This window comes from Ptiloglossa arizonensis, chromosome 5, assembly GCF_051014685.1.
Source record: "Ptiloglossa arizonensis isolate GNS036 chromosome 5, iyPtiAriz1_principal, whole genome shotgun sequence".
Lineage (NCBI taxonomy): Eukaryota > Metazoa > Arthropoda > Insecta > Hymenoptera > Colletidae > Ptiloglossa > Ptiloglossa arizonensis.
The window spans coordinates 11,696,817-11,718,843 of NC_135052.1; the positions used below are offsets into that span (position 1 = coordinate 11,696,817).

General features: G+C 31.5%; 4 protein-coding genes and 1 long non-coding RNA gene across 13 annotated transcripts; 2 read left to right on the top strand and 3 right to left on the bottom strand.

Moving 5' to 3' along the window:
* The first annotated feature begins 1,436 nt into the window (after window positions 1-1,436).
* Cchl (Cytochrome c heme lyase) lies at window positions 1,437-6,224 on the top strand. 2 transcript variants are annotated; one of them, XM_076312391.1, is made up of 5 exons: window positions 1,437-1,542; window positions 1,780-1,807; window positions 1,918-2,159; window positions 2,244-2,599; window positions 2,672-6,224. In XM_076312391.1, the coding sequence occupies exons 3-5, from the start codon at window positions 1,938-1,940 to the stop codon at window positions 2,922-2,924; spliced, it is 831 nt and encodes a 276-aa protein (XP_076168506.1). In that variant the 5' UTR covers window positions 1,437-1,542; window positions 1,780-1,807; window positions 1,918-1,937; the 3' UTR covers window positions 2,925-6,224. The 2 variants fall into 2 exon arrangements, with proteins under 2 accessions (XP_076168506.1, XP_076168507.1); XM_076312392.1 differs by having other exon boundaries at window positions 1,451-1,678.
* On the bottom strand, window positions 3,709-9,692 carry LOC143147274 (traB domain-containing protein). 3 transcript variants are annotated; one of them, XM_076312389.1, is made up of 8 exons: window positions 9,550-9,692; window positions 7,934-8,157; window positions 7,247-7,440; window positions 6,912-7,026; window positions 6,698-6,834; window positions 6,214-6,623; window positions 5,988-6,141; window positions 3,709-4,505 (listed from the first exon to the last, which is right to left on the bottom strand). In XM_076312389.1, exons 2-8 carry the CDS (start codon window positions 8,148-8,150, stop codon window positions 4,446-4,448), a joined length of 1,287 nt encoding a protein of 428 aa, XP_076168504.1. In that variant the 5' UTR covers window positions 8,151-8,157; window positions 9,550-9,692; the 3' UTR covers window positions 3,709-4,445. The 3 variants fall into 3 exon arrangements, with proteins under 3 accessions (XP_076168504.1, XP_076168502.1, XP_076168503.1); XM_076312387.1 differs by lacking the exon at window positions 9,550-9,692 and adding an exon at window positions 8,974-9,171; XM_076312388.1 differs by lacking the exon at window positions 9,550-9,692 and adding an exon at window positions 8,594-8,719.
* Window positions 4,533-5,944, bottom strand: LOC143147276 (putative histone-lysine N-methyltransferase set-23). The gene has a single exon (XM_076312393.1). The coding sequence runs from the start codon at window positions 5,848-5,850 to the stop codon at window positions 5,086-5,088; it is 765 nt and encodes a 254-aa protein (XP_076168508.1). The 5' UTR covers window positions 5,851-5,944; the 3' UTR covers window positions 4,533-5,085.
* Window positions 8,639-21,330, top strand: LOC143147278 (uncharacterized). Of its 2 annotated transcripts, XR_012992221.1 has the most exons (6): window positions 8,639-8,894; window positions 14,388-14,503; window positions 17,494-17,580; window positions 18,275-18,475; window positions 18,759-19,072; window positions 20,967-21,330. It is a non-coding gene; the product is annotated as an uncharacterized LOC143147278 (long non-coding RNA). The 2 variants fall into 2 exon arrangements; XR_012992220.1 differs by lacking the exons at window positions 8,639-8,894; window positions 14,388-14,503 and having other exon boundaries at window positions 16,425-17,580.
* Rfx (regulatory transcription factor Rfx) lies at window positions 10,321-21,882 on the bottom strand. Of its 5 annotated transcripts, XM_076312376.1 has the most exons (17): window positions 21,336-21,882; window positions 18,751-19,061; window positions 18,266-18,458; window positions 17,924-17,968; window positions 17,466-17,571; window positions 17,302-17,401; window positions 17,053-17,205; window positions 16,587-16,718; window positions 16,055-16,236; window positions 15,507-15,977; window positions 15,300-15,421; window positions 15,131-15,228; window positions 14,891-15,046; window positions 14,599-14,801; window positions 14,374-14,527; window positions 14,235-14,286; window positions 10,321-14,148 (listed from the first exon to the last, which is right to left on the bottom strand). In XM_076312376.1, exons 1-17 carry the CDS (start codon window positions 21,343-21,345, stop codon window positions 14,105-14,107), a joined length of 2,532 nt encoding a protein of 843 aa, XP_076168491.1. In that variant the 5' UTR covers window positions 21,346-21,882; the 3' UTR covers window positions 10,321-14,104. The 5 variants fall into 5 exon arrangements, with proteins under 5 accessions (XP_076168491.1, XP_076168492.1, XP_076168490.1 ...); XM_076312377.1 differs by having other exon boundaries at window positions 10,321-14,286; window positions 18,266-18,446; XM_076312375.1 differs by having other exon boundaries at window positions 10,321-14,286.
* Between the last annotated feature and the right edge of the window lie 145 nt (window positions 21,883-22,027).

Genomic DNA, 22,027 nt, shown 5'->3' on the forward strand with positions numbered 1-22,027 from the left:
CGCGGTAGAAAAATACATGAGAATTAAATCATTTACAAAATTAAACAAACTTTAAAGTCGATTTTCTCGAAAACGAAGCCTCGAATAAAAAATGTTATTTCAAATTTTTTCTTATTTTTTTTACATTGAATCACTCTCTGTTCAATTGTATTACGAATTACAGCCCACCCTGTACATAACACTTTAAATGCAATATACAATGGGTGTGTCGCGTGCGTGCGTGCGTGCGTGCGTACGTGTGTGTGTGTGGGGGGGGGGGGTGTTATTACGTATATATAATAGGTTGTTTTTATCGTTCGATAAAACTTATTGAACAATCTAGTATTTATATTGGTAATAATCTATAAGATAAATATTTTTCATAATGAAAATTGAAATACATACCATCTAATAATACAATGTTAAAAACTAACGTTTAACTCATATTCAACGTTAAAACTGCCAGGTACGGTAAAACAAGAATATAAATCTTTCTGCAATGCTTTTTAAATTCACTCAAACATTAATTTACATTTGTAGGTGGACTACTCTATGAATACGTTTCAAATTTCATCGCTCCAACAATTTACCTGTGACACGAAAATGTATTAAAAAATATATTTAATTATTATATTACATTTCATTATTTATAATTCTATTTATGCTACGATCATATATTTCTATGGTCATGTTACGGCTGTATATTTCACCGATGTAATGCTTACATTTTGGCAGTGATATTAGTAGAATTACACATAATCATACATTGCAAAACAAAATAGGAAACTGAAGTAGAATTCGAATTTCGAACTTTATCGTTTGTGGCGTTACAAAGGGCCTCGTTTAAACCCTGAAAGATACCTATCCCTAGCTTGAACATATGTACTTGAGTTAATGAATTTTCGTAAACTTTTATTCGATATAAAGCTAATGGCCACCAGTGTTAATATTCGTATCATGTGATGAAATAGAGAATAGTAAAAGTAGAGTGGTGAGGAAAAATCTAACAACGGCGTTTGGCATCCCGTTCGACGCGACGTGACGCGACAGGACGCGACGCAATATTTCGTACGGAATTCGACATGCATATATTCATATAGGTATACATACATATATGGTAATGGAAATAAAAAAATAAACAAAAAATTATATGTAAATTAATATAACATATATTTCAATTTATTGTTACCTTCCTTCTCTTTACTACATTTCTAAAACGTCAGGAAAAATATGGTTGCGTTACATGTACGACACATTCATGTTAATTGCTAAGAAGCCTCTAAAATCCGATTAATCTGGCAATATCCCAACACTGGCTGACCACTGACGCTTTATTATTTACATTAAAATATTGTAGTGATACTCACTAACATGCTACGTATGAATTGTAATGACTACTAGCGCTATCTACCGATCACATTATAACTAAAACGTGGTTTAACGGAGTACAAAAGTACATTCATCTCTGCTTGGACATTCTGTTTCCACTACTGACATTCTACACCACCAGGCAGCTGTATAGTCAGAAGAATTTGGGATTGAGGTGTTCCAATTCTTAAAAATGTATAACATTTAATCTGTGACGTATTTTCATCATCTACGATCATTGCAATACATTAAAATACTTTGTAGCAATATTAAAAATATATTGACGAACAAATAGAATCTTCCAACGATACAATTCATATTTTAGTTTCATGTAAATACTATTGTCACACATTTGCCTTTATTAAACTTCTAACATTGTAATTTATAAAGGTATATATTATAGATTTTTATATAGTCACCTATTTCTTACAGTGACATTGGATGTATTAAATTTAACAAGGTAAAATATAGGTTATTGCATAACCTATTTATAGGTTATTACTTTAGAGGTAGTTTTTCAGTTTTTTTGAATGAAAAAAGAAGTGTCCTAACAGTAAATACATATTTCAGAAATTACAAGGATATACACAATGGGTAATGTACTGGCTTCTGCAACGTCAGCAGCTGATGGAATTATGCCAGTATCTCAGCAACAACTTTCAAAACCAACGTACCAGCATGAAATGAATAAACTTGAAGGAGAACCTCCGCCAGAATGTCCTATGCATAAAGCTGAAAAAGCACCCTCTAAAGGTACTAATGAATGTCCAATAGATCACATACGTGAAGATGAAATTAATCCTCTTAATATGGTTTGTATAATCTATAGTATTTTAATTTACTACTACTAATTAAGTTAATTACTGTTTAGAGTGAAAATTTTTATCAAATTACAGATGCCGGCTGCTAATCAACAACCAGCACCTGATCAGCCTTTTCCATTGCCTACAAACAGACAAGTCTCATCGATACCAAAAGCAACAGAAGAAAATGAATTTTGGGTATATCCCTCTCAGCAGATGTTTTGGAATGCAATGTTAAGGAAAGGTTGGCGTTGGAAGAATGATGATATTTTACCAAAAGACATGGATAATATAATAAAAATTCACAATGCCAACAACGAACAAGCATGGCAGGAAGTCCTCAAATGGGAAGCGCTTCATGCTAGAGAGTGTGATTCTCCAAAGCTTCGCAGCTTTGGAGGTAAAGCTTCACAATACTCACCACGTGCACGCATTCGACATTGGATGGGGTAAATTATTATTTTCTGTAAGGTATAATAGTAATTATTTATAAGACATTACATAAATAAATGTACCTTTAGGTATGAATTGCCATTTGATCGTCACGATTGGATTGTAGATAGATGTGGGAAAAATGTAAGATACGTTATAGATTATTATGACGGTGGTCAAGTGGACGAAAAATATACATTTGCCTTACTTGATGTAAGACCTGCTATGGACTCCTTAGAAAATATTTGGGATCGTATGAGGGTAACTTGGTTGCGCTGGAGATATTGTAATGAATTAAAGGAATCAGAGTGTGCCACAAAACACAATGAAAAAGAGAATTAAAAATTAGATAGAATCAAAAAATATTAGCTTCCTCATTACATGTTCATTTTATAAACTGTATATTTTGTTCAAATAATGTACAGTTTTTAAAATCCAGAGAAAATATTGTAATTGTACATAAAACCAAAGAGATTCACTTGTGTTCAAATGGAATACGTGCATTCAATTACACGCAATATTTCTTAGTACTTAAACAATAATAAATATATTTAGTCTTACAAAAAAAATTACTGCCAACTACAATAAATCTTGTGAATATAATAGTATCACATAAAAATTGTAATACAATCTTTTCTGATGACAGTATTAAAACAATAATGAATACACTTCTTCTATGCTGCTTTTGATATAACTTCATTTCAATTTAATGTCAAAAAATAATTTAATTTTTCAAACCGACTTGTACATTATTTATAACATATTACAAATGTAATATTCGCGATAAAACAGTTGAAAATAAAATTATTGAAAATATTAACCAGGGATAAATAAAGACTTCTACAAATGTATCTGAAACACATGCAGATATACAAGTATAATAAGATCCCTGAGGGAGTGACCAAAGTTTAAAGGAGTGAAAGATAGAAATGAGATAAAAACCGTCATCAAATTGAGTCTATACAGATGCCTACATAGTTCAGTAAAACACAGGGACAATGTTTTCGACCTCAACAATCTTATTTAACTTATTGAAGTATATTTCTATACATTATATACTATTTTATTGTCAGTATTGAAATTTGTCCTAAAAATTTAAAAACGTAAAGAAATTTGAGTATTCAAAGACCTTGTACATTGAGTAAAATTATATTCTTCTAAAAGTACAAACAAAACCGCAGTAATTCATTTTTGATATAACAGTGAAAGTCATTTAAAATGCGCAAGTACCTTACTCGATTTGTAGATTGGCATACAGAGTGTTTTATAAATCACCTGTATTCAAATGTATGAATTTCCAAGTTTCTTCAAAATTTAAATACTACATGTAATATTAAGTATATTACAAAGCACTCTGCATTAAACAGTACGTACCCATTAAACCACTATTGAACATATACTGTATAAATATGTATATATCGTACCATTATATAATACATAGTTAACGTACATACATCGATTGTTACAAAAATGTTTCATTCATATATGTAACATTGAATATTAAATCAATGCATATATAACAATGATATTACATCGTTCAGAATCTATATATTTGAATGCAATGTATTTAATATTTTAACCTCAAATATTAATTTTACTTTGCCCTAGTTCAAATTCGATTTACTAGAAAACTGTAATTCGTTTATATACTGTATCTCTACATAACATTCAATTCGTAGATTTTGCATTTATTAAAATTATATTCTGTTGTTTAGCAGAAAACTAGTTTTTTGATAATAATAGTTCCAATCGTACAGCAGATCAATTTTCATCGTCGCAAGTTACCCAATCCTTAATACTACTGACAATTCCCACTTTTTCTTTTGTTATGTTTCTTCAAAGTTACTACAAAATTAATAACGACTATATCCGCAAAAATATCCATTGTTTCCTAACATCAGTTTTAATGAACACATAAGCAGGCTGTAATAGAAAATGTAATTACCATAATTGATTAAAATAATATAGTTTTATTTAACATCGTCAATTTCATATAAATTAGGACAAAATTAGAAAACTTCTCTGTACAATTGGCACATTAACTTTCTACATTTTATAGTAAACATAAAAGCATGGATTCAATAATCGACTATTCTTTTTTACTAAAGATAAATTATCATATTTCAACATGCTAGCTTCTAGGAAAATAAATGAGGTTGCACTTGAAGCTATATACTCTTCATACTGCTTATTCAGTCGATAATAAACAATCAAAGCGATGAATTAATATAATCTACAAACTAATATATCAACTGCATTCTTGACTTAAGCATATTTATAAGAACTTGTTACAAAATAACTAAGCTTAGTGCCAATTATATTGGGTAATAAAAACACTATCGTGTATGTTTGCCTTCTCGAAACCTTGCAATCAATTTTGAGTACTCATTTTGTATCGTGCAATATTTAATGAATTATTTCAATGTAACGTGTATTCAAGTGTTTTAACGTCAATGTAAGACACATTCATCTCAGTGAAACACTTCATGTTCTCTTAGCGTTTCTAAATAGAATTATGCGGCAGATAGCCAGAACAGTTGTTGGAACCACAAAGGCAAAGCGTATCACTGAGAGCATGGACGGAATTAGCAACTCCACCAGCATAGTTAAAAGTTATTTCCTCACCGATTTCTATGTTTCTAGATGCGAACAAACATAATCGAGGTACTACTCCTTCGACTCTGATAGGTACGAGAATAGTGTTCGGTTCACAGCTATGATTAGAGTACCGTCCAATATTACCAAAATATTTGGGATCTATACACGTGACGATGACTTGATCTCCAATATGTTCAGAAACTACAAGAACGTAATTCATACAATTCTTATTTACTTCGACTCTGCGTCGTGCTTCTTCGATACCTATCGCCTCACCGGCATATTCGCAAATAAATTGGCCTTTCTTGATTAATTTAGTTGTAAACAGGCCAAGTCCTTTTTTATCGATTTCTGACACAATTAAACTATCCAACGGTCCATTCTGTACCACTTTATTCCCACAATTTTTTCTACACGTGCAATGAGAATTGCATTCGATTATGAGCCCTGCTAATTTTTCATCTAGTATCCGACCATTGATATAATTAGGAGAACCGCGCGTACATGAACAGTCAGAGCACTTAACTAAACAAAAACAACCTAGTGAATACTCTGATTCAAAATCTTCTATGTTTATACCTGGACCTGGTATATTATTTACTACATACATAACACTTGGTATTGTATGCTCATATTCGTCTGCACAAGCAGTCGCCTCCATGCTTACCATAATTTTATATCAACGAAAAATCCAAAGAAATTTGACAAAGTCTTTAGAGACAGACAGCACAAAATAAAGAAGAATGCGTTATACCAGTCTGAGGTCCTAGAAATAAAATTCCAGTTACTCTATTTTTCGACACTGACCTTTAATAGTCCTCCGACCAACGATTTTATAGATTGCAATTTAATAACAGAAGGTACTGGTAAAATTTTATATCCTGTATAAATTATTGCGCTCAATAAAGAGACCTTAACAGTAAATCTCAATATTTTGCTTGATAACGATTGAGGAGGTATTCTGTAAAGAAAAAGGAAATACAATTTTGTACTTGTAAAATTTTACCTGCATACCTATATTAAATAAAAATACCTTAAAATGGGTGGTATGTCTGAAGGCTCTACTTTTCCCCAATTTTTCATAATTCCTGGAGTATGACCTATTCCAACAATTCCTACAACTCTGGGTGATATTATACCATTTAAAGTACGTTGAGACATACATGCTACTTGAAGAGAGTATGTAAGATAAAGGTCTCTTTCCTTTACAAATACTTCCTCTATTGGTGGATACTCTTCTTTCAGTTGGCTTATCATATCATCTAATAGACTCCGTTTCTTACAACTCTCAACATACTCTTTAGTAACATGGTCTTTCATACGTAGCAAATACCATCCAAGCTTTATAGTTTGCCACCAAGATAATGATCTTACTGCACGTTGCATTGTTACGTTAAATGGCCTATCTGCCAACTGAATAATACAATTTGGTACTTTTTTTGCCTAAAGAAACACCATATAATTTATAGTTACTTCATAAAAGTGATCTAAATTCTAATCTATCTGTTCTAATTTACCTCTTCACATGCTCTACGAAATTCACCACCAGGTGCTACTCCAAGTTCCTCTGAAATCCGGGCCATCATTCTTAATAACAAGATATACAATAATCCACTATATACTCCATGGTCTTTCAATGTTTCAACAATACATTCTATAAAATAAATACTCATCAATGTATTAATAAATTAGTAACCATAAATATTTAAATAAAAAATGATAGAAACTCACGATAAGTTAACTTCTTGGCATAGCGATCTATGGTTTCCTCGTCCATTTGCAATATACCAACTCTGTCTTTGCATAATTCAACTACAACTATATGAGGCTGTACAGCTTGAATTATCTTTAATTGTGAAAAAATATATTTGTAACTATTCTTATAGTAGTAAACTAATTTAGAAATATAAAGATTACCCTGAATCTTTTACATTACAGAATTTGTAATAAGTAGTTCTAATACAGAAATGACCTACATTATATTTATTGTATATAATCTCAAATTTTCTAGAATAACCACTTGTACTTCATTTCAGATATACAAAATTATAAAGTGTACTATTTACCATTGAGACATCATTTATGCTCTGAAGGCTAAAATGTGCTGTTCCCACTAAATATAATTTTCCTCCATCAGGTGTAGTAAGCAACGTCACTGTTTCTGGTAACCTTTCATCTATTCTAGCATCGTATTCATTTTGATTCAATGCATAACTATCAGTATCCTTATTATCACCTTTATTCCGAGACCCAACATTTTCTAAAGTGAGAAAAATCTTCATTCAGGCACACAGTTTAATGATTCATAAATTTATAGATATCTCTAATGAATGTGTTGTTGTAAAAGTACATTGTTCACAATAAATATTGTAACAATTTCATAATTGATAATGATACCTTGATACTTTAATTTTCTTCTATTTTTGTATTGCACTGGCATTTTGAAAGCACTAATGTATTAATATATTAGATTCATACTACAATTCAAACACTTGTCTTCCATTGATTTCATTATTATATTAGAGAGAAACTGTGAGGCCTTGTAAGTGTGAAACCTTAAAACATTAGCCATTTCAAAACACCTCTCAAAATAATGGCACAATTACAAAAGACTAAATTTTTTAATATTCTTAATGAAAAATATAAAAATAAACTTCAAAAAAAAAAAAAAGACAGGCATCCATATTAACTATGGTTTTTACTTCCACTAACAATGCTTTTATAACTTAACTCCTTATTTATTTTTTTATTACCATCTTTAGTTTTATCCTTCTCTGTGTCCATTGAAGATGTTATTGTAAAAGATTCATTTCTTGATTTAGATAAAGAATTTATATTTATTCCCATCTCACTAGAAATTAATTTTTCATTCACATCTTCTATAATTGGTTTTGATTTTACATTGAAATCATCTCTTTCATTACGCACATCCAGGACTAAATTGCCAAAGTTTTTAACATTTGATGACATTTTTTACCTAACAATTAAGATATACATTGTATCAAATGAATTATCATTGATTCTGTTGGTTGCTAAGATCTCAATTCTCAAAAGGAAATTTTTACTTGTCCATATGGTAAGTGATTAAAACAAACAAGTTATTTCTTTTTTATATTTTCTTTCATATGGCTTCAAAATGTAATTAACACAGAAACAAAAATATTTCACAGTAAAAAAAAGCTTCCACATTAGTGACAAAACTATAGGACAATGGTCCTATGAATGTCTGTTTCAATGAGTATATATAAAATTGAATCCATTTGTGCAATATGTCAATAACCTCAATAAAGTAACAATATGGTTTTATTAATCAAATGATTTTTATAGTCGATGTAAATCAAAATTTCTTCCAAAATACTACAAAGTCGACTGTAGAAAATGATGATCGAATTGTACTATATCTTTAAACTTACAAGTAACAATTGTAAAAGAAAACTACTGACGACAGAACACGACACCACCTCTCGGTATCTTTTCAGATGATGTCAGCAAAAAATTTGCCTCACTAAACGTGCCAAAAAGATTCTTACCAACCTCCGTTCATCAACTTCAATTATTTAGTACAAGTTATCAAGGGGAAATAAAATGTCGCACAATTCGACTTATTTTTCATTCATGAACGACCGAAAATTTTAAATATCAAACACACCAACTATAACAATCAACAAAGTATTGACTATTGTCAACTTTCTAACAAATTATTTATTGTCATATGTAAGTTCTCATATATTTATACTTAATATTTTTTCGATTCTAAAGAACAAAAATGTTTAAATTTCAAAACGTATCTTACATCAACAAAAATTCTTTTGTAAATTTAATAACTACTTTTAATAATGTGCACAGGGCACAGACGAGATATAAAATAAATGTTACAGACGATAGTACAGAATAGTTTTCTCGCCAATGGACTCAGAAACACCCCCAACTATAATCCTGTGTTTTTAGTTCACAGCTTTACAAATGCAATAATTTCCGCTATAGTAGCATCGTCGACTAACTGATGACGTAACAGGGACATTGGCTATTTCATCACTATATACAAACACGGAATTATCATTACGGGCTTAGGTGGCGCCACTATTTTGAGTCCAATGACGACAGAACCACTCTATATTTTATATCATAAAAATTTAAGACTTACAAACTACCTTAATGTCCTTTTTCACATTGAATGCTATGACATTCGTCATCGTGAAAGCATAAATGTTGCGTTATAATGACATTGTAATCACAGATGCTGCATTATTTTCTATAGAAATAATTACTTGCTGACAAATGTCATGACATGTAACTATGTGTTGTCATAACAAAGTGTGACGTATGTATGGTATTAGAATTTGTTATTTTGAGTCACATGAAAACAAACCTTTAATCGCTTTGCCCTATTTTATTCCTTTGGCATGTATGAACACAACAGCTGATTCTTAGAATGTGATACGCAACTAATTTGAACACCTTTCGCAAAATTAATATATTGTCTTTTATTTTACCAGCGAAAGATTCACCAAAGACGGTATAGGCAACTTCGATATATTTCGTTTCTCAGCAAAGGTGTGTGCATGGAGAACAAGCTGTGTTCAGTTCATCCGTGAATATATTAACGAATACTACAAAAAAAATACTATTTAGTTAAATACCGAAGAGTTTTCGAGTACTGAATATAAAATACATCATTTTTTTTTTATTTCCCATCTCGTAAAATAAAAACATTTCTATTCATGATACTATTAGATTCATATATCACATGTACATCCTATGTATAACGAGACACATTTGACAAACGTTGTGTCCAAACTTGCGCGAAACTAATTAAACATTTACCTTATTTTTTAAGTTCAAAGGGTAATACATAACATTTGCATTATAAAGTTCTAGAAATTGTTTTTCTTAGAAATTCGAGATCGAGTGTTTATGAATATCATTATTTTTTATATATGATAATAACGTATGTAGCACAAATAGTCATACGGTTATGTATTTAAAATGGTTAATACGAATGAAATAGTTTTCTTAATTTTTACATTATTAAATATTGTAACGAATAAATTAGTCTTCCATGTATTAATTGAAAACGTCAACATTAATTTAAAGTACAAAAGGTACAAAATTTTCGGAGCTATGAAATCATGACAATAGCTTTACAAGTTTTAAACATATATTATTTATTTTTCTTATGATTCGCGCATTCACACAGTTCTTACAGCTTCTTATACCTCGCATAACTTTATATAAGTTGTTATAGTTTTGAGCTGCATTCAGTAAAAATAATTTTATTTAAGCAGTAATAAATGACACTCGATTTGTGCAAATCTGGAGGTATCAAAATATCTTCTCTACGTCATAAGGAAAATGATACTTTTTTTTCACTTCTTTCGCCTTTCAATAGTAAGTCTTAATTTTCCTTTTCTCTTTTGTTGTTTGTGTTATAAATGTCCACTCTTAACAACATAGTAAATCTTTCTTTTTTGTCTTACACGTGGAAATATTTAAGGCCGTCTTATTCCGCAACATAGGAAACCACGGTATGTTTGATCTTTCATTTGTCAACAACAAGACTACAATTGCTCGCATCTTGTGATAATTGTGAAACTTACAAACAGCAATCCTACCTAAAAGTACAAACGAGTATCATACAATATAGAATTGTGTACTAAAACTGGATTGATTTATTTTATCTTTAGTAATAGAACATTTCTGTTCAATTTTGATTCTGAAATATACTGTTCTACAACCCAGTTGCACTGGACACATTTCTATATTCAGCTGTACTTATCAACAGTGCATGTATTCTCCTCGACAAGAAAAGAAAACGTGGAAATTCCTTAGAAAGCCATTCTTATGCTAAGTACACATAGGTATCAATAGTTTTTACACATATAAGCTCATTATAGTTATGGAAATATTCTATCCTTTCTGCTTGCACAAATAATATATGTGCAACCAATGGTCGATGTACTGTGTGATACTCAATCCCTGTTTTTTGACTTAAAACTATGAAGTTTGACTAGTACGCAATATTTTTATACAATAAATAAACATATATCCTATCTTCATTAAAACTATTTGCGAATGTCGCAATGCAATAAATTTGACCAGTATTTAGTACCCTTTATTATGACCTTCAACAAAATGAATCATAGTTTGGAAGAAATTTTCATTTAAAAAGACTCGCTTCACTAAATAGAAAAGAAGCAATACTTTTCAATACAGTATTTTTATAAAGTACAGCATATACATTTTCTTCCAAACTTTCATTAATTTTCCATTGCTCCAGATTTTTGAAAAAAAATTACTAGTATATCTTCATTCAAAATTGAAATAGCTTTGCAAAGAAGCCCTAAAGGAAGAGCATAAGTTTGTTTATTTATTTAATTTATTTTGGTCGTTTGGCCTCGGAAGTTTATTAATTCTTCGTATAATTAAGGTACAGTAAAAAAATGTTCGTTTTTTCTTGTATGCAATGAAAGGCACCAAGTTTTGCCAAACACCTAGTTTGTTCATAGGAGTTCGTATCTTTCGATTCAATTAAGTGTTGAATAGATATAGCATTTTACAGCGGATTCCAACATTTATGCATTTATACTGTGAGATACGTTCAGACTCAGGATTTTTTTGCAAAATCAAGTAATCCAAGCAATTTTAATTATTAAACGTAAATTTTTTTTTTAATAACATGATGTGTATCTGCAAAACTTGACAAATGATTTATACAGTCGTGCTTTGTAATGGAAAATAAAATGGAAACATTGATCCTGTACCTGAAAGAACTCACACACAGTCCTGAACAATTTCAAACAACAGACTTTTGAGATATTGATCATAAAATATTCAATGGTAATTATTGCAAAAGGAATTAACTCTACAGATACACACACACTGTATTTTGAAAACTCAGAATATTATGAGTGATGTAAGATCACTTAAGTGCAAGTTTTCAGTTGAATCCTCTATAAATGAGTGTTGCCTTAATAAGCATTTTGACATTAATCAATAATTATAATAATTATGTTACTGAAAAAATATATAAAGCAGTACATATCAACTTCATTGAAACTTTGTACTTATTTAATGAGAGATGATAGTGTGCATATATCTATTTACGTTACTCAGCAAATGATTTAAATACATAAAATAATACAAGTACAACAAATATAAATATATAATACATGAAAATATAAAGCATGGAACAAATATTTGTGGAAACGAAAAATAATACATACAAAGTTTTAATGAACTTGTAGTATGCAGCAAATTATATGCTCTTTTAACATACCCTAAAATGCTAATGGAAAAAAACATACTAAATGAGAATAAGTCTTTTGGTATCATATTATAAATAAAAGTTAAATTCGTCTATCTGCCATCAATTCAGCCAACATCTTGTACAATCTTCGATGTTTAAGAAGTGGCTACAAAATATATACAAATAATTCAATTTAATTGTAATAATAAATTAGTAAATATTTTATGAAAACAGCAGCATTTGAACGCTATACATAAGAGAAAAAAAAAGAGAAAAAAAAACAAATGAAAATATTATGTATGTTTTCAACATTTGAAACAGCTTATATACTTTGACGTACATTTGCAAAATAATGTATATATATACATATATATAACAAAAGAAATGTGACGTGAAATTCACGATGCACACTTAATCCTAGTACTTTATTACACAGAAGAGTTACTTGAGTGCCTACAAATATAAATCATATATTGACACATACTTTTTTTTATATTAAAATTATTTAAATGCGGAGCCTGTTTGAAGACACTCACAGCTTCTACTGTTACTCTTTTTGTTTTGTTTCATTAAACTTTAACAACTGTGCACTTGTTTCTATCTGCCACACCATTTGTATATGTATGTACATTTAATGCAAGAACCATAGTGTATATTCTATCAGTAAATCAAAACGATTACTTTATATATTGTTACATCCATACTTTTTCATTGTTGTTTTGTACTATTCGTTTAAAAATACTGAAAGAATATATATGGAGTGTAACAGACGGCTTAGAACAGAACTTTTTACGTAGCTCGATGTATAATTAATAAATCACATTAAAAAATATGAATGTTGGAAATATCTAAAACTCGTACAGTTATATCATTATAGTAATCTAATTTGCATTTGCTCCAGTAGGAATATTTTTTTAATATTTTGACAATACCGTCGGCAGGGCGGATTTCGTAAAATGTTACTTGAGTATTTGTGCAAAATAGAATCCGTCAATATGAATACAGGACTATCGTTTTTCCTCGAACGTTTTCTTTTGCACAAATTGACGTTTGCTATTTTAAGCTCACTCGACTTTGTTTTCGCAAAATATGCTTTAAAAATATAGCACATTAACTGTTAAGAAATAAAACAGTTAATGAAATTGGTAATATAAGAAATTATATTAAGTAACGCGAATTTCAAATCGTGGATGGCCTGTTAACGAATCAATTTGTTTTATTAAAATAAGGTATTCAAATTCTTCAAACTATCAGAATTCGTAAAACCTCAAAGAAATAAAACATTCGATCGAGTAAACTTTTGATATCAATGCTATAAGGGCATGATAAATTCATGGTCCCATATATTTTTCAATGATGTTTCGACTAGATGATACATTAACGTACTAAACATCGTGCCAGCGATACCTTACGCTTGAATCATGTGCTTGCTTGTATAAAGCAAGGCTGCAGTTACGTATTCCTACATAGTATATCACACAAACTTACTTAGATTGTATACATGCCTGGGCGTTATGCAAAAATCTTCTTTGTTAAGTTATAATACGACAAGATCTTGTCTTATACAAAATTATAATTTATGGGACTAGTGTGTTAGTAGGCCTGCATGCTCTTGTGCTAATATTCCATTCTCAGGTGCTACTGGCTTACTTGCAAACTAAAGGACGTAGGCACGCAGTTAGCTTAGTTTCATACGCTTTGATTGACTCGTATTTGATGTATCTAAAAGAAAGAAAACGTTCTCTGAAATACAGTAGTTTTTCATTGATCAAAAGAACTGCCAGAAGAATGAATGAAAAGTGATTCACCTCCGTTTGAAGTCGTACCAAATGCACTAACTAAAGAGCAATTTTGACTTTTCTGGAAGAAAATACAAGAGACTGTGAATTACAGAATTATTAAAAATGTATTATTATGATATTATGTATCACAACAAAAAATACGCACATCTCCCATTACAGCTATTGGAGTTGTTCCTGTAGCAACAGCTACTTGATGTTCGATCAAGTAAAACATGTATTCATCATATAATAATCGAATGAGATGAAAAGACCCAAAGCTAGCTGCACTTCTCAAGGTAAGATCGCGAATAACCATGGAACTGTTAAATGAATATAACAAAAAAAAAAGTAATGAATTGATAATAAGTTTTCATATATTCAGAATTATTACCTATAGAAAGACCACTTGAGTAAAAATTGACGGGCCGCTTTTGCAAATGTAGGTTTCTCTTCAAATGGTTTAAGGACTTGTGTCACAACACTTTTCAACCAAATTGCCCAGTCTTCTAATGAATTTTGTTGCTGTAATGTCACTTTAAAATCTGCTTCCAAGCGTTGCACCATTGCATAATCACATTGGCATACCCACGAAGCCTGAAAAAAAATATGCTCATGCATTCTATATAACTGTCAAGAGAAATTACATTGGAAAATAATTTTATTCATTTAAGTAATGAAAATACCTGTTCTTGTACATTATGAAAATCAACACGATTTAAATCTGCTAACATTTGATTTATTTGACTAGAATTTTGAAGCACTGCACGTGCTGCTTGAGCAAGGTGATTCAGTGATGTATAACGCCTTAATGTCTGTGCAAATGCAGATACAGCGGTTAACTGAAATAAAGTTTCTTGTAGAATAGAAATACTTTATAAAAATATCATTTGTAACATTATGTATGTATTAGGTATCTATAATACCTTTATCTGAGTCATTTCTTCTGGACAGTCAGCCATTGCTGATGTTAACCATGATTCTAGACCTTTTGCAAAATTTCGGATAGACTGCGTCAAGGAACCTGAAGAATCATATATTAATACAATATAAAGAGTGCCATAAGCATACAAGAAAAAGATTAATGCAACTCACTCGGTATAGGTCGCAATACGTTAGGCATTAGTACCTCCACTAAGTTTTGATAAAATGTGTAATCAACCTTCCTAATGAAATCTTGAACTTCTGAACACTTACACATCTGATACAATTTGGTTCTAGATATATAACAGATACAATTAGAATTGTTTTCCGTTAATTAACTTATAGAACATACAATAAAATTGTATCTAGAAATCTTACTTTGATAAATATTTTTCTTCCTCACACTCATCGCCATTATTATTATCCTGACTACGCCAAAATTCTCTCCAAAGACTTTCCACGGTAGCAAATTCGAAATTGAGAACCGCATCTAGAAATGCTTCGCAATGTTCTCGATATATGCTACGGAACGTATCAATATCTTCTAATGTACAATCTTCAGGGAGGGATGAACCATGCCCAACTATTATTTCAGGAAATTCTGGAATGGCACCACTCGCTTCACCAAGATATTGATGATACTGTGGTGGTGAATTATTCGAAGAAATATTTGTATTTGAATGTGTATTATTTTCGTACGTAGTATCCTGTTTTTGGTTCACAAACTTGAATCGTTTTGTTTGAGAATTTGCACTCTGTTGCTGACGGGGTGTTCCATCTTCGTTCAACATTACTAAAGGAGAACTGGGCTTAACACGAATTCCATAGTAATGGTATTTTGAATTTCCTCTACAAAGAGACATAAATAGAACCATTTATCGGTAAATTACAATATCAAGTACGTGTAAAAGAAGAATTTTATTTACCTCGTCCCTAACCGTCTAGTTCTTAAACCCAAAAAGACCGAACGTATTAATTTTCCAAAACTTGCCGCATTTACAGGGTCTAATTTATTTTCAGAACAATGACGCAAATAATGGTTATAAAGGGTAGATCTCGGAAGAGACACACCGTCCGCTGTTTCATAATTTTCGAGTAACCAGTGAACCTATTTATATAACAATTCTTATGAATTATGAGTGTAAAAGAGAAATCTATTTTTTTTTTCTAACTACAATGCATTATATATAATACAAAAAAATATTTATGTACTTAATACAATACTAAAGACAAATCAACATTATGTATAAAGTACTAACTAAATTACTCAGAACATTCATAAATACTAGTTGCAATTATGTTAGAAAAAATATTTCCTTGTGTTATGATTAAAATACATAAAATTTTGAACTTATTATATGCAAAAGCATCCCGAAGAAAGCAGTTATTGCTGAGAAACGTGCTACAACAAATTAGTATATACCGAAGCTTGCAAATAGGGATTATGTATCAGCTTACTGTGGCTTGAGAAACTCTAGTGGCATGCGTCATGTTTGCTGCTGCAGCTGCAGCATCTTCCACGGTGACAGCAGTACCTCCTGAATTACCGCTGATCAAGTATGTCCCTCCACCCCCGCTAACCACAGTTTCCTATCAAACAACCCAAGATACCAATAGCTTGTTAAACCCCAATTTAAAAAATATTTCATGTTTTTATAGATTTCTATTCACTAAACAAGAATGAAAAAAATATATTTCTAATAAGTGTAACTGCCATTTGATGGCATATTATTTGAATTATCAAATAAAAATTGCCCTTTTCACCTCTTTACAATCATGCAGGTCTTTCATGCCTGCAGAAATAAGAATCCGCGTTATATAGCAGACTCTAAAAAATTTATATTATAAAAAAAAACAAATAAACAAACAAACAAATTTAAAAGCTGTTAGAAATGAAAACTATAAACATGCATTACTATCTTACCGCATTTTCTGTCTGAGGACTAGCACGTGCAGCTGCAGATATCAGCGCATGTGCAGTGGGATCTCCATCCACGACACTTTGTTGAATTAAATATGTGCCATTACCCTGAGATAATAATTGTCCGGTTGTTGGATTTGAACCTTGACCAGTGACCTAAAAAAGCATCATTAATTATTCTTCTCCAAGCAAGTATTGTATTTCAGTTGACACTGTATTCATTATCACAGAATTAGTACTTTCATAAATTACCTGTGCGTATGTCACTGGGGTAGATGCCGGTGTGTAATACTGACTCGAAGCAGGAGTGTACATTGCTCCTGCTTCACCAACAGCATATACAGGATATGTCCTGCAAAAATATAATTTATATAATTCAATAACATACTTGTGTAATACAATATTTATGTACTTACATCTGACCATTTGCCGGTATATACGTAGACCCATCCCCTTCAACATATTGAACATAAGTAGGATGAGATACGGACTCTGACCCCACTGCCTCTGGTTCACCCGACACTGAAACAGGTACAGTACATCTTAATTTATTTACAGCAACTGACCTCTTTAAATAAATGGAACTTTATAAAATGCACAAAACATTTATATGTGACAGAATTATACCTTGTGAAGAAATCAGTAGAAAAAATAGAGTGTCAGCACTTGCACTCCTTAAAATGAAATCTGATACTCATTTATATCTGTTTTTTCTTATAGAAACTAGTATGTATGTAATTGTATTAATATAAGAAATATACTGATACATGCAAAATCAAGTGTAGGTCAACATACAGTACATTGTAGTTTTATAGATATGCTCTATATAATTAATGTAAAAGAACAATGCATGCTGATTATATTCTGCCCTCACCTACTGCCGTTGTGAGGGACGCGTAAGATGGTGAATCACTGGTGCCTAGTGTAGTCAGAGTAGAAGAACAGAGGTGCATGTTTTTCAGCAGCATGGAAAGGGCCAAATCTCTACTCAAACACTATAATTTTTCAAACTGATCCTGATACTCACCCCTAATATTTACTACTTATAAGAAGTCTTTTGACAACTTATTGCAATTTCTTTTATGTATATAATCACTAATTGCTATAAAACCATTTTTTGAAATAGATTTTTGTTTGCGAGTTTGTAATCAACAATTTTGCAACTGATAGACAAATAAAATAAAAATGCGTTACATGTATTTTATTAAAAACGCACCTGTTACAGTGATAAAATGCGGAGAACCACTAACAATAGTGCCGGCTGATGTGGACGCAGTATCAGAATCCACAAGAGTATGTTGACCTGAATGAGTAGTGTTCACTACAACTTGTGCTGTAACATGTGCTGGAGTACCTGTTGAGCCATTGGAAGAATCTGCAGCTGTTTCAAGTGGATCCTGAACCAATAACTAAATTATTATTTATAGTATGCATGTTCTCATGATCAACAGTAAAGTTCTATATAATAATATCAATGTTTAAAGAGAACTTCTTTGTGTATATATTTTAATAATATATAATTAATAAACAAAATCAGTCTTTTTATAAATTATAATCTAGGTGCATAAAAAATATCAATAATACATATTGTTATAGGTTTAAATACAAACAAAAAAGTATTGGCAATCAATGTTAAATTATTGAAGAGAAGAAATCTCACAGTAAATAAATAAATAATCAGCATAATGTAATTTAACAAACCTGAATAGGTTGCAGATTATTTGGGCTGGAAGGATCAGGGCTGGTAACAACAGTGATGAGTTGCTGACCTCTTGTTGATTGACTCTGTGCTGCACTACCACTGCCACTGGAACTGGAAGTAGTCACAACAACGACACTTGGCTTAGGTTCCACCCCCACTGTCGCAGAGTTACCCCCACTGTTATTAGTTCTGGTGGATGCTGCGAGGGCATACTGAGCTCCCGTCGTAGTCATGGCAATCACTCCTTCACCTCTCTCTACTCCCACAGTATCGCCACTACTGCTACCTCCCCGTTTCTGGAGGGAAGGATCTGTAACATAGGTATATAACCCACACAAATGCAGCAAATATCAATAACGTCTTCCAATAGATTCAATACATAAACTACTACTATAATATCCCCTTATAAGTTTAATCACCCTACAAAATACAACTAGCGAGGAATATAATTGAGTAATAACAGGAGAAAACAAATTTGTTATTAGATACATTATACAAAATAAAAAATACTTTTAAAATACTTTTAAAAAAAACTTATAATTGTAAAAGTAGAAAAAAAAAGTCTTTTTCTTGTAGAATACAAACCTTATTTATATTTACTATACAGACATGATATTCTGTATAATCTACATAGATTTGTTGATAGTTTATTATACTCTAATAATAACTTTACATGTATATTCTAGCTAGATATACGAAAAAACAATAATAAATACATTGTAGAATGTAGCATTTGTATCATTGTGAATTTAGCAACATATGCCATGTATATGTTTACAAATAGGGAAAATGAATGCGATCAAATGACGACGCCCGGATCAAGCATTAGATATGCCGATAGATTAACAGGCACCCTAACCTACATAAGATGAATCGGCTACGTAATTTCTCGCAGGTGTGCAGCATTCAATAAGCTGCAGATCAAAGGGAAGCCCCGAAGAGCTTCCAATACGAACGAAACACGTCATTGTCGTTATAACAAGTATATACCAAAATGTGTTGGTACATTCTGTACCTGTAGGGTGGCAGGTACCAAACACAATGTTTCAAAGGGAATCAAACGAAAGGGAGACGGGTGGTAGCTAAAATGCACTGTACGCGTGACTGGACTTATAGAGCTCTTTTTCAAGGGGTTGGGAAGTATCAGTAGAAAAGGTCAGATCATAGATGCAATTAGAGAGCATTAAAGCCCCTTCCTGCTGGTAGTAATAAGTTCTTTAATTAGTTCAGAGGCTCATAAAAACGATAAAATTTTACAATTAAAAGAATGCATGAAATTTTTTAGCAGACATTCTATTAGAAATAAAGTGTTATGTTGTTAATTAATTTAAAACAATTTTACTTTCCATATATACAGTTCTCAAATAAAATCTTTTAAATTTTCTTTCTAATTTAATATAGAATGGAAAAATGAACAATATTTCAAATGGATATTGCTCAATGTGAGGTGTTATGTCATTCTGTGAAATAATGATTACATTGGAGAACACCATGTGTACACCTGGCTTGTGTTATGCATGACTGGTGCTTGGGACTACTCTACACACTTTACTGTTATTATAAAATATATACTCTATGTTCTTTGTTCTTTCTTTGAAATATTTATAAAACTGAAAATTTGACAAAATATTGATTGAAACTCTTACATAATACTAGCAATCAAGTATCGGCAGAAAAAAAATATAAAATATTAAAATGCATAGGACTTGAAATTTATTGCACTGATGATTTCAGAAACAGCATATAAGAGAGCACATAACTAATTATGTTGTGAACAATAATTAAATAACTAAAGGTAGCTGCCTTCCAGCTGTGCTCTTCCTTCATGCCTGACAAAGTTCATTGATATAATTGATAAGACCGTTTTAATTAAAAGCTACAGAGGCTTCCAAATATTAGATACCCCCTGGATAAGGGTACACAATAAAATCAGTAAAGCGTGATATAATAGGGGAATACATAAAGCCAGAAATCTGCAATGGTTTCCTCCCATTAGAAAGCTGGTATTAAAGAAATAATTATTCATTGGTATAGGGATGCTGAGAGGAACTGTTGAATTGAAAAATATTATAGGATTTCCAAAAGAATAAGTTCTTAAAATAAAATATTAGTTTGTTCTCTCAAATTAATATAAACAAAGTTTTGTGACTGAATTAATGTTTGTTTTATTTTTACTTAAACACACAAAGGATGAGATAAAATTTATATATTACAGATCAATGGGACAGAAAGTAACAATGCGTTACAATGTCTTGAAACAGAAACTTCACATTCAAGACCTCAATAATAACAAACAAATGACAATGGCAAAATACTCCAGATTCAAGATATTCAATCACATAATTATGAAAGATCAATACATTCTTCAATGTACTTATGTTAAACTTACAACAATTAACTGTCACTGAATGAATATATATTGTAAACGATAAAATTATTATTGCGGAGCCGATAACGCGCTCAAATTTCAAAGTTCAGGAACGATTCCTGCGAATGCGTGTAAGAAAATGGTGAAAATGAAGCATTGTAGAAGATTGTAATTAGAATGGTAATAAAGCGCGATTTGTACATCTCTTTTACTCACCTGTCTTCATGAATGGCGTGTACTCTCAACACGACGCCCGGGCGCACTTGCGCGGCCGAACGTGTTCCCCCACGTATTTCAGTCGGTCTTTTCCCGTTCAAGGAACAGCCGTGCCTGTCACCCAGGAAACCACGCGAACAGCCAAGCCACCGTAGAAGCGGAAAAACGGAGCAGCACACTCCGACGAACCTGTATATTTTGTTGTCGACGGCTGGTCGGAGTGTTGGTTGTCTGCTACTGCGGTCTCCTTGACTACGGCATCACTGCCCGCGTCACGACCAACGTTGCCATGAAAGTATCCACAGAGGGGAGACTCGCACCTGCCCCTGTCCCCGCAATCGCCTTCAAACTCCTTACTCTCCCACCTTCACCCCACTACTCCCGTAGAGTACCGGAAAAGAAACCATCGTGAGTGGTAGGGATGTGTCGCATAGCAACAGCAACGCCATGACACGACGCTGCGTCATGACGCGCGTCATTCACGTGTTCGTTCTGCGATACAGTGCTACCGTTGCGAGAAGTTAAATTTGTGTAGGATTCTTTTACAATTTTTTTCATATTCTATTTTAAATTAAAGTATGGATTCAGGTAAGACAAATATTCAGTTCTTCTGCATGAATGTAATTAAAAAAATTATTTCTTGAAAAATTGGTATATTTTTTACATTACGGATTTGTTGAATATATTCATTA